Source organism: Halyomorpha halys, unplaced genomic scaffold (genome assembly GCF_000696795.3).
Source record: "Halyomorpha halys isolate HHAL.00 unplaced genomic scaffold, Hhal_1.1 Scaffold390.1, whole genome shotgun sequence".
Classification (NCBI taxonomy): Eukaryota; Metazoa; Arthropoda; class Insecta; order Hemiptera; family Pentatomidae; genus Halyomorpha; species Halyomorpha halys.
In genome coordinates this window covers 694,549-707,682 of record NW_027112043.1, presented here as the reverse complement: position 1 = coordinate 707,682, position 13,134 = coordinate 694,549, and the positions used below count along the sequence as shown (strand labels likewise).

Sequence of the window (13,134 nt, the reverse complement as noted above, 5' to 3'; positions counted from 1 at the left end):
TTTTTATCCAATCATGATTATAATATATTTTTTATTTTTCAGTAAAGAAATAATCAGTATTTTAAAACAGGAGCAAGCTGAAGAAGAGAGAAAAGGGCTTAAGGCTGAGTGGAAATTAAAAAGGGAGGAGAATAGTAAAAAAAGACAAGAATTTTTCAATGATAATGCACTTGTAAGTGATGATGACTTGATCCAAATTGAAATAGGATCTAAGGAGTCGGTCATAGATAAGAGACCTGAAACTGATCAAAACAAAGATTGCAATGAGGACACATTTCAAGTTCCATTGAAACCTTATTTCCTTCAAAGTATGGAAAACATTCAAGAGAGTCAAAGCAATAATGAAGATGAAAATAAAATAGATACTCCTTTAGATGTAATAAAACATTCAGAATTAAAAGAAAACAGATCAAAAGTTTTAGGTTCAAACTTTATTGTTGGGGATGGTGTCCCAACATGGACAGCTGAGAAAGAGAGTAAAGAAAACGAGAAAATTGCTACCCCTTCACAAGTTCCGAATCTCGTTGAAACAACTGCTACTACGAAAGATGACATAAAATATTCTGAATTGGAGGAAAACAAATTAAAAGTTCTTGGTTCACACTTCACTGTTGGTGATGATTTACCATCAAGTATATCAGAGGAAGTTGGTAAAAAAAATTATAAAATCACTTCTGAAGTACTGAATCTTGTTGAAACAACGGTAACTGACTTGAGAGATGACATAATAAAACATTCAGAATTAGAGGAAAACAAATTAAAAGTTCTAGGTTCAAACTTTATTGTTGGTGACGATTTACCATCATGTAAATCAGAGGAAGTGGGTAAAAAAAATCATGTAATTGCTTCAGAAGTTTTGAATTTTGGTGAAGCAACTGCAATTACAAAAGATGACATAAAATATTCAGATTTAGAGGGAAACAAATTAAAAGTTCTAGGTTCAAACTTCACTATTGGTGATGATTTATCAGAAGTTGGTAAAAAAAGTGATGAAATTCCTTCAACAGGTCCAAATCTCACTGAAACGACTAATTTTACAACAGATGGCAATCTAAAATATTCTGAGTTAACAAGAAACAGAATGAAAGCATTGCATTCTGATTTTGAAAGGGTGACCAAAAGATCACTTCTTCTTTATCAAGATGAAGCTGGAAAAAACAAAGAGAAAATACTAGGATCTCACTTTACATTAGGATCAGAGCTGAAAGTTGAAAAATTCGCAAGTGATGAGGGCAGTATTAATATTTCTCAAACCAATAAAAACATGGAAGGAATTAGTCAAGATGAAATTAAATCAAGTAAAGTGGAGAAAATGACCGAATCGATTGAATTTAAAGAAAATATACTCCAACATTCATTAGATTCAGAAAATATAAGGCTAGTACATATTAGGGAAACCAGCAACGATAATTTGCTCCCTATTATTGAAGACCAAAATAACTTACCTTGCAACAACATTAATAATCAAACGGAAGCTACTTCTGAACATATTGGAGTCAATGGTGTAAATTGGTTCCAGAAGTGTAATCTACATGTAGAAGGTGTCAAAAATCTCTTTAAAGCAAATGATCTTGTTAATCTTCCAGAACAACAGTTGGATTATTGTTCCATACTTAGATGTGTACCTGGTTCATTAAATTTAGTTTTAGAAACACAGCTCAAGTTGGTGAATGAAGCGCTCTTAGAGATGTTTTTTAATGAATTTCATCTATTAACTGAAGCTGGGAAGTTGAAGAAATATTTTTTTCTCGATGAGGAATTTGGTAAAAGACTGTCTTGTTCACTTTGTCCAGCTATAGAAAAAGAAAAACCTTTAACATTGTTAACATTTGGCAGGCTGAGAGATGTTCTTGCTTTTGCATCCCTGGGTGATGAAAAGTTATCGTTTATTGTTAAGGAAACCCCAACTGCATTTGAACATACCAATCCACAGGTATTATAACTGCTTTATATACCTGTTACCAAAATATTATGTTTTTCCGTAAAGTATGTTTATTTGTAAAGCACATCAGCAGTCAAAAGTTGAGGACCTTCACAATTTTTTATCAAGATTTGATAGTTTTGAATAAATAACAATTTTCAATAAATAGCAGTTTTCAATAATAACAATTTTGAATAAATAATGATTTTCAATAAATAACGATTTTCAATAATAACAATTTTGAATAAATAACAAATGGAACTTCAAACAATTTTTGAAGTAAAACTTCTTTGCCAACATTCTATAACTTGAGACAAAAAAAATTATAAAGTAGCAAATTGATTTTGTGATACAAGATATGAAACAGAAGTGGTTGGGGAGGGGAGGGGGTAATGCTGGTTAATTTAAGCAGAAAAATTATTATATTGTAATTGGAGAGTAGGAGATTATCTAGAAAATTTCATATTGCAAGTGTAAGTTTAGTTAAAAGAATTTTTACTTTTGAGAATGACAAACTCAGCATTAGAAAATACTACAAGAGGTGGTACAGCAATTGACACAATATTTGCACGACATATTGAAAACATTCATTCAAATTTTAGCATTTCTTATTTTAGCTATCACAATCCAATCATATCAACATTTACTAATAATACAAATGATAATGTAAACTATAATTTCACAAATGAATAGTTTAGGTAATTAAGTAAAATGTTATTTAATAATTATAATTAAATGAAAAAATAAAATAAATAATGTTGTATTTTTGTAAAATAAATATCATTATTAATAACATTTTAATACATAATTTCATTTCCAGAAGTTTGACTTCTGTCGCCCAGTCCCAAGACTGTCTCAATTTTATTATTATGGCTCGATTGAATTCTAGAACTAAAGACTTCTTAAAAAATAAGATATGCTTATTGAAATGATCCATTGATTGGATCATGGAATGGAATAACAATTATAGTTTAATGTACAAAGTTAAATCAAATATAATAAAAATTGTAACATAAAACATTATCCCAGGCCATGATTCAATTATGAGTACCTTGAAATTAATTCAAATACTTTTTTTCTTCAGGTTTTATCATGTTTGGGATTGTCCTATAAATTTACTTGGCCTTTGAACTTAATATTTACTGACATAGCTATGTCGAAGTACAATGATGTTTTTGAATATATGCTTTCTATTCAAAGGGTTTCATGGCATTTAGACCAAGTATGGCTCTTATTGAAGTTCAGATCTTCTCAAATGAAAGGAACTGAATATACTCAGGTATAACGACCACATCATAGAATAACATTATATTAGTTTACTCAACATTGAACACTGAAGGAAGGGGAGCTTTGTATTCATGTAGAAATTAAAAAAACAAAATGATCATGTCCTCATAATTGAAATTATTTGTTAACATTTGTCATTTTAGACATCAAGGAATAAATTTAGTTCTGTGTCTGTCTATAGTCAAATTTGTGTTCAGACATGATCGATTGAATCATTAATCTGATTTGGATGAAATTTTCTGGGTTCAATCAAGCAGGTTGGCACCTAGGTTGTTTCTGTATCAATTTCAGAGTCCATTCCTTACTTTTGCCTTCACAGGGGTCAATGTGTTTTTCTCAGTATATCTATATCTAGAAAATGGCTCATTCAATTTGGAGGATAGTTGTGGTTGGTGTAAACTGGTTCCAGTATCAATTTCATCTGATTCCAGTCCTGACTGTTTTTGTAAACGCATTAAAAAAAAATTCCTTACTTTTGTTACTAAATATAATTAAAATTATGAAGAAGATGGTCAAGATTTCGGTCAAAAGAGGAACAGAAATAGTTTACAACTGTTTCTGTTTCTCTTTTGACTGCAACCTTGACCATCTTCATTATTTGAAATTATATATATATAATTAAATATAGCTGTAACTGTTGTGATTATCATTGGTAGAAAATAACTAATTACTAGAGAATGGAACTGAGTTGAACAAATATAATTGAGTCACTACAAAGGGAAATCAAAACTAAAAAAATATTTGATGAGAAAATACAATGCTCTTTTTCCTTTAAAAAAAATTTGTGTGTAAATATTATAATTAATATTTTTTGTCATTTTGCTTTTTTTTTTTTCTAAATTCTAGATCCAGTTATATAGACATATAATGTCACAGTTTATTTGCTCTTTGCAATGGTATATTTGTACGACTGTTTTTGAAAACTGCTGGCAAAAATTCAAAAAAGATGTAATGGAAGTCACCAATTTTCAAGAAGTTTATAGAAAACACGCGGCCTATCTTAAAGAAGTCATTTTTAAGTAAATTTGTCAATTTCGTTATTAATGTGTTGTGATTACGACTTACTGTAACAATCTAATTTTTTTTTTTTTTAATAGATGTTTTTTAAATGAAAAATCAAGTGGGTTGATGAAGAAAATGCAGAGCCTCCTTAAATATGTTTTAATTTTCTGTCAAGTGATGAGATTTGGTGAATGGTCGATATCAGAATCTGGGAACTACCAGCATTGTAATTTTGTCAAGCTTCAGAATACGTTCTCTTCTTTCTTGAAACTAGCAAGGTATATTGTTAGGCAAATTGAAAAATTGGTCAAAATTAACTATCAAGAGGGTTTGGTCAACTTGTACAATCTGTTAACTATTAATTCCTTCTATCTAACATAGATTGTAAGACAGAATAGTCTGGGTAGAACATATCACTGCTTTGCTTTGATAGTAGCACAACTCAAAACAAATAAAAAATTATTTTGTATTAAATACATTCCAGATTGTACCATAGGATTACTTTGAAAGTTTATAGGAGGCCCGTCTAATTTAATTTCATTATGTGCTACTATCTTTGGAATATATCGTATACAAAATTAAATTAATTTTTTTTAAATTTTGTAAAACTGCAATTTAAAGCAAAGCAGTGATATAGTTTTTGATATATGAAGCTGTTTGTTTTTATAAATTATTGTAAATACTGTTGAGTTTAATAAATTATTAATTTTGTTAATAAATGTAACAACTATTGAGAATTGCCTATTCTGTTTAATAAGAGATACCACTGCCTAATTGTCCTCAAGTAAGAAATTTAATTTAGATACGTTATGAAATGTAAAGAATTTAATTCAGATAAATTAATTTTGTTCAAGGCCAATACAAATGGTAAGAAACCTTCTGATGGATTAATTATGTTGTTGTAAATTAAAGAACACTTTATTATGGTGTAGTACCTGAATGATGAAATCCTATTGTTCATTGGAAGAACCGTGTAGAAGCCAAGGAGCTTATTTTGATTAATTGATAAAGTTATTTTACAGTAGTTTCGATTAATGATGCCTCAATTAAAGAAAAACAAAATAAAGAATTTACTTAAAATTGTGTTTTCAACATTGACTGGACCTTGTGGCGACAGTGGGTGTTCAAAATTGATAATATCTTACCAACTGCTTTCCATAGGGGCTGATAAAATTACACACAATTTAATATTTATGAATCATAAAATATATTCAAATAATAAAATAACATTTAAGAATATGTGGAAGAATTTGTGAATTTACTTCTTTAACAATTATATAATCATGTTAGAGGGGAAAATAAAGTATATATTTAAATATCAGAATGAAAAAAAAACTAAATCAAGGTAAAAGAACATTTATAGTTAACATAATAGAATATTGAACCAAACCTAACTCAATTAACTGAGATTATTTTTTTAAAAATAAAGATATAAAATAGAAATAATCTGTCCATAGAAAAACTGAAGCAGGTAACTCCTCACATCTACTGATGAGTCTTGGGGGGGGGGGGAATTAAATTTCTTAGCAACTGGAGTGATGAGCCTGTGAGGCTTAATAATGTATTAGAATTAGCAGAGGTGCCTTGTATCCTGGCAGATATGCCTTGTGCACTATATACACAGTTAACGCATAACTTAATAGCAGATTATATACATATTGTGCTGTTGGCTACAACATGAGTTCTTGAATGAATAGGACACATCACATCCCTCAAAATCACTCTAGATGTAGAAACTGAGTGAGTATGAAAAAGGAATGGAAAAAAAAAACACATTAGATAACATTTTCTTTAATTTCTAAAAGAGATCTGGAAGTTGGTGTTATTGTAATAAGTGTGAGTCACTTCAACAATATGTTTTTACAATCATTAAAAATAAAAACTGAAACCTCTCAATTCAGATGATTAAAGATATAATTTGATTGTTCAAAGTACACATCATAATACTTTATAGAATAAAAAAAAATTATTTACACTCCATGATAAGTTAAGTAATTTCAATAATGTCCTGTTATAAATGTTTAAAATCTTCTAAATTATTTTGGCTTGTTCTTGTTAGGGGGATTTCTTCCTCCTCCTCCCCCTCCGCCTGCACCACCACCACCACCACGTCCTATTTTTCCACCTCGGCCACCAAACGCACCACCTAAAATCAGAATTTTTAGTAAATAACAATAAAGTTAGGAACTTATCAACAGAAAATATTTCCACAAAATAGAATTCTTATTTTTTAATTGCTTTAATTTGATGAGTTTTATAAACTTTAAGCTCATTAAATAAAATTAGGTATTGATAAAAAATAAAAGATTTATCTGATGGACAATATGTTTACTTTGCAGAGTTCAATCTTGTTTTTTTCTTTCAAGACAATTAAATTTACGATTAATATTATGGGGGCAGTTATTAAAGAGAAGACATGGTATTTCTTTAACTGCAATCTTCTTTTGACAATAAAAGAATTTTAAATACATACTAAAAGTTTTTATCCTATTTCTAACTGTTAATATTTTACAAATAAACCAATCACACCATTTAAAAACTCGAAAGTATTTTATGAGTTTTATTTGAAATGTGGTGCATTTAAGTGATTTAAAACAAATTATATATATATTAAATTTATTTATTGACATGTATCAAGTAAATTTGAGGAAATCATAATAGTATGGTACAATCATGTAGAGAAACTACCCATTGGTAGCACTCTAAAAACATTTTTACAATATAAGGTCTCTAGGTCATCTTTTCAGATGCCTCGGAGGATAAAATATATTTAAAAATTAAAAATATTTTCAAACACAACTTATAGGAAACTGTATTAGCAACAATCCCCCCCAAAATTTAACTCTCAAGGACTATTTGAGGACTATATTTCTAGACTTACAGTTGTAAAGGCTTACATTATTGAACTTTGGAGGGAGATCAAGTCCAGGAAGCAAGGGAATTGGTACTTTTCAGAAAATACACATCTGATTAGGGTCTACCACTTATGTAAAATTCATCCTGCTCCTAATTTATTATATGTTTTTGACATAACCCAGGTCTGGGGCCATTTTAACTATATACCCTACCCTTCGAAGATGTTTTATTATTCTTACAATTTCTGGATGTTTCTTGAGTCCTATTAATTCATCATTTGTCCTGTAAGTTCCATTGGTATTTACTGGGCCATAAATTCTATTAAGTACTTGCCTTTCAAATATTAAGTGATGATCATTCTGTGTAAAAGATAAGTTCCAAAATTCAGAGGCATAAGTTGAGGACTGGTTTTATACATATGCAGTTTAGTAGCCTTCTTAAGCCCCTCAAAATAACATTTATTTCCCATCATGATTACCCGTTGGATCTAGTATCTCATTATACGAGTTAACTTGTGAACCAAGATAAATAAAATCATTAAATTTCTGCCTACAAAGTGTGATGGCAAATGTTCAACTGGCCAGGGACATGCATGAAATGAATATATTTGATTTTAGCCTCATCCCCGTTCCCAGACCAACTGAAGCATTTTCAGATCATTAGAGGTCCTTCTAATGTCTATATTATCTGCAAGTGCCAGGATCATAGTAGAACTACCACCTACAAATGGAAACAAGATTAAACTATTCTATATAAAATATTCATACGCTGTGCTCCTCGACCACGCTGCTGACCACCACGGCCCTTCACTTCGCTCCTGCCTCTAGATTTAACTACAACTTCTTCTTTCACCATGTCAATCACTTCATCAGGAATCCTCAGATATTTAATAGTACTACCTCTTATATAACATTCTGGCATCCTCCAAAACTTATCACCATCCTAAAAAAAAATTTCAAGAAAATAATTTATAGAAAATAATACAAACATAAAAAACTCAAGAAAATAACTAAATAATTTAAATATATTTCTTGTTATACAATGGGATATAACAGTAACCTAATCGCAAGGTTAAAAAACTGATTTTTAGGTAGTTGTATTTCTTTGTCAATGACACACCCTTATGATACACCCTTGAATGAGCTGAACCAACAATAGCAATTAGCTACACTATTATTATTAATTGAAAATGAGAAAAAGTCATACAACTACTATTCAAAAATGTCAATCAGTACTGATTCTCTCGGCTTCTTCTATCAAAGAGAATTCAAGTCATGTATTAATAATTACATATTTATTTTAACATTTTGAACATACAGAAATTTGAACATAAAAAAATTAATCAGAGAGAAAAACACTGAATTAATAAAATAAAGTTTTAAGACCTCAAATTGATAAAACAATTAACTCATTGTAGTAGAATATCCAATCTTACAATATTTCTAGACCAAAAATTAAAGCTGAAGAATCCATCACATCACCAAATGGTAAGTTCAGTGATTCATACTTAGGGCTAAAATAATTTAAATGTATCTTCTGAAAATTGCTATATGTCATGCCTTATCAGTTATAAGTCTGTAATGTAGCTGTTAAGGATACTACAATACTTATGAGGACTGAAGAATAAATATATTACTTTAAAAAAACAATAAAATAAAATATGACAATGAATCAAACAATACAAACGTTAAGAAGGAATAAAAAATATATATATAAATATATTGCCAAAGTGTAATTATGAAATCCCATCAAAAGGGAATATTGAAAATTATGAAAGCTATTTTTCTAATATTAAAACAGAAAAATTTATTCTCTATATATAGAATGAAAACGTAAATAACAAAAATCAACAGAAAAATAATCAATATTAATATAACTGAAACAGCGGCAGACAATATTTTTATAAATATATCGCGTATAGTTAACAAATATTTAAAATTTAAAGTCCATTTGAATGATGTATGAGGCCAATGAGAAGCACTGCCAATGAATGTATCGCTAATACCTTGCACAGTTCTGAAAATAAATAAAACAAAACCAAACAATTGAGAAAAACAAATTTTATTCTCAAGCGAATACTAGAGAACATACAGTCAACAATCGAAAACTCAAATACAGAAATTATTTTTTGTTAACTTGAGAAAACCTTGTTTTTAAAAACAAAAATATGGGAAAAACAAGAAAATAATTTGGGGAAAATTTTACTTTTTCAAGTGGAAGGAACATACCTCAACCTTAGCAACACAAAAGAATTCAGTGTGAAACCAAATTATAAAAAGTATAACCTTTATTACTCAAATTTTCTACACAAAATGTGCCATGATAGATCATGAAATGTTTCTTGGGTCATCCCTTAGGCAGTTAAAGACTGTTATTGGTTTGTGTGATTTGGAGGAAATCATGGATTTTTAGATTGTACAATACAGAACATATGAAAAGCCATGCCCCAAATGTGATCACCATATTTTAAAAGCTAAAAATTATGTATATCTCGAAATGCATGGTCATTACACAGAAGTTCAAGTTATCGAGTGTTGACCGTACATACATTTTTTCTTTCTTGAATCGTGTAATAAGAGAAATAGATCGAAAACAACAATCCCCAGCAGTACTACAATTTCTTCCCACAATTCCATGTTCCATTATTCTGCTTACCTTTCTGATTGCTTTTGTAGACTAGTCATTCCTCCCAAATTTGTACTGCATCTGTTAAAAACAAAAGAAAATGATACAAGTTTTCACCAACTAGAGAGCGTGTATCATAGTACGAGAGCAAACTAGTCACTCACCTTAAACTTCATTTAATTTCCAGAAGCCAACGAAATTTATATTTTACAAAACTAACAAGAATAATAAACAGTTCAAATAAGCTTTGGATACAACCAGAATTTCTTAACTTAGTAATTATATAAAATTACTTAACTTCCGAAACGACTAAATTTTACTAAAAATAACTCATAGAGCAGCAATAAACTTTGGCCCATAGATATTTCAACTTCACTTATCGACTAGAATTCAAACTAAATAATATTTTTCAATACAATTAGAAGACCCTCGCTCACCCCGAGTTGCAGTGCTAGTTAAATAAGTATTCAGGGTAACAACATACTATTAATAAATATATATATTAAAGTCCAATGGGATACATTTTTCAACTCCAAAAACTCCAGAAAGTTGGTCTGAAATTCCTGGCTTTCATTGAAATTTTGAAATATTACCTACTTGTAGGCTGCAGTAAAATCATAATGCATAAAGACAGTGTCCTCCTGTCAGTGGGCCACAAGAGGGTTTGGGTCTCATGAGGGTTCGACAACAAATTTTTTTGTGTGACAATTTATAGTCAAAATTATTTTATTAATTATATTTTCTGATGGTTGTCAACAGAAAGATTTCATAGGCGAATTCACAATAAACTGTACAAACTTCACCTTTAAGCAACTTAATTTTCAAATATTTTTCGAGAGGGACCCCTTCCTTTGTCCCAAGTTACTTCTTCGAATTATCCAACCAAACACTCACTGTAATTAATTCAGTTTCCTTCACTACATTTTGACTTATAAAATGTATTCAAATATCATTTAACCAAAATGGTCCTCAAGAATGAAATCAGCATTTCTTTATGACTCAGAGTCATGAAGTGAGCATAAGATAGCCAATAAAAGCCCTGAGCAATTTTTAACTGCAGCTGGAATCCAAATGAGATAATTATTGGTTTCTCAATATCACAGTACAAGAAGAAGTCTTCCACATGAGGTGTCTAAATGACAGAAGAGAGATGGAAACATCAAATTATATTCCTTTTTTTCCTCTAGCTACTTTGTACTTTTTTTTTAATTGGATACTAAATTCCTCCTAAATGACTACTACAACAGATTAGATCAATGAGTAAAAAAGATGCATTATTCATATCATGCCTTCATCATCACAATCATGTCAGAACCAAGCATGGACCCCAAAATACTTAATTGTTAATCAAACTCCAAAACAATTAAACCAATATTGTTCTTTTACAAAAAGTTTATTATGTTATAGTTTTTTTTTTAAAGTTACACTTTTTACTGTTGATAAGAGTCATGCCATAATATTATTGCACCTTAAAAATAAAAAACAGAATATTTCAAAAACAACACAGAAATAGAAACTCACAAAATGAAAAATAGTGTGAGATATGTATACGGAAATTAATATAATGTATAACTAGGGTTTTAGAAGAATAAAAATAGATTAATAGACCCAGTAACCGTTTTGAATATATTTACTATGACTATACCCCCTCATAACCGACTTTTGATTTTTGAGAGAGCAAGATATAGCAAAAAAATCTATGGCCAACAAGAATATACCAGCAAGAAAATGAGACCAGTCCGTAGCAGGGGAAGAAACTCTTCCACTACCAGAAACAGTGAAAAGCGATGCCCTAAACTGAAAAGTAGAAAGATGATTAGACGACTCGTTGGTTACAGAAGAAATGCTGGTAAGAATAACTCATTATTTGTTGGAAACTAGGAAAACAAGGTGCATCAAGGCTCTCAGGCTCTCAAGAATCCTCTTCAAAATTTTAACATTAAATTATAAACTATAAATCAAAAGTTAAAATGTTTACTTACCCTAGAAGTGCAAATAACCTCTCTAAGGTTAATATTCATCCAATTATCACAACTAACTAAATGACCGTTGTACGTTTCACCATTTTTTAATTCAACTAGCTAAAATAAAAAAACAAAAATGAAAAATTATAACTTTGAAAAAAATTTAAGAATCAAACAAAAAAATAAAATTGAGAATTATTGACAAATTTTGTGACTTCTAATGCCACAAATGAGTAAATAATTATGTTTCAATAAAATTAACAGTTAATTAATGAAAAATCAAACCCTGATATTTGTTAAGGTTTATAAATGAAATGGGAAATGGAGGATTTATAACAAATGAAATGGGATACATTAAAATAAGCAGGAAAGGAAACATGGAATACATGTTAATGAACCTGTTCTACAAACTAATAGTTTTCAATTGAAAGTTGCTAAGATATATCTAGGAGCTATCTTGCCAAAATTAAATGCAGTACATGTCTGGCATAAAAGAAATAAAACCTAATGAAACTCCTAAGGTTCTAAAGACTCATGGCTGTAAAACCATGTAAATCTTTCCATACCATTTTTCATAAAGCTGCCTGGATTTCGGCAGAAATAATTCCAACAGATTTAAGAATCCAAAAATTAATAAAACAAATATATATTGCATGAACATATACAACTTCCAAATTTCTATAAATATCTGATTTACCCTATGATACAGGCATAAAATATTGTCACAAGAATGAACTGACACAAAAACTCAGACATAAATGTAAACAGCTGGAAACTAAGATAATAACAAAGATATTACTGAATAGATAAAAATGGCAAAGTGATGGAAGCTCAAAGAGAATTTGGATTAGTGTTAAAATAACCAAGATGAGATGTGTCCTTAAAACCACAAAATTCTTTGATATACAAATGTAATTTAATTTCCAAGAAAAATAAACATTTAATCATTAAGAAAATTAAATGTTCTTATCAAAACTAAAAACAAATGAGGTGTCTATACACTGTAAAAATCAAAATCAAAACTTTTATAATGTAAAATGTTAGTTAATTACAATGTTTTACCTTCAATTTGGTGTCATTTAGTCATTTACCATTGCTTGATATCAACATTATTCCTCTTAAGAAAACAATATGAACTCATATAAACAATATAAGATGAAACATCGTTAAATATAGGCAACTATACACCACAAATGAAAAAAAACAAACTCAAATTCATTGCAAAATACGTCAATTTACATACCATAGGATGGTTTTGTGCCGTCCTCAACAGCGATAAAGGTAGCTGCAAACAAAAATTAGGTTTATCATGCTTCTGAATCAAAATAATCATTAATTAAAAGTATTAACAAATCATTAATACTTACCATTTTAAATAAAGTACCTAACAAAACTCACACTACCGAAATTACCTCTCTCGATGGTTACAAACTTGAACACACAAGCTGAGCTAACTGTTGTAGGTCCAATAAATCATAA

General features: G+C 29.5%; 2 protein-coding genes across 4 annotated transcripts in view; one reads left to right on the top strand and one right to left on the bottom strand.

Moving 5' to 3' along the window:
* Window positions 1–6,684, top strand: part of LOC106682111 (gamma-tubulin complex component 6) — a 23,095-nt gene extending 16,411 nt beyond the window's left edge. The window contains exons 12-16 of one of the 3 annotated variants that reach the window (XM_014422795.3): window positions 43–1,933; window positions 3,006–3,200; window positions 4,055–4,227; window positions 4,306–4,488; window positions 6,550–6,684. In XM_014422795.3, the coding sequence (XP_014278281.1) occupies window positions 43–1,933; window positions 3,006–3,200; window positions 4,055–4,227; window positions 4,306–4,488; window positions 6,550–6,658 (2,551 nt within the window). In that variant the 3' untranslated portion in view covers window positions 6,659–6,684. Of the gene's footprint in view, window positions 1–42; window positions 1,934–3,005; window positions 3,201–4,054; window positions 4,228–4,305; window positions 4,489–5,064; window positions 5,230–6,549 lie in introns of those variants that run through there. The other 2 variants (XM_014422797.3, XR_010844089.1) reach the window with 2 other exon arrangements.
* On the bottom strand, window positions 5,986–13,134 carry LOC106682113 (U6 snRNA-associated Sm-like protein LSm4). Its single transcript, XM_014422801.2, has 5 exons — window positions 13,023–13,134; window positions 12,899–12,940; window positions 11,674–11,772; window positions 7,834–8,008; window positions 5,986–6,356 (listed from the first exon to the last, which is right to left on the bottom strand). The coding sequence occupies exons 1-5, from the start codon at window positions 13,023–13,025 to the stop codon at window positions 6,247–6,249; spliced, it is 429 nt and encodes a 142-aa protein (XP_014278287.1). The 5' UTR covers window positions 13,026–13,134; the 3' UTR covers window positions 5,986–6,246.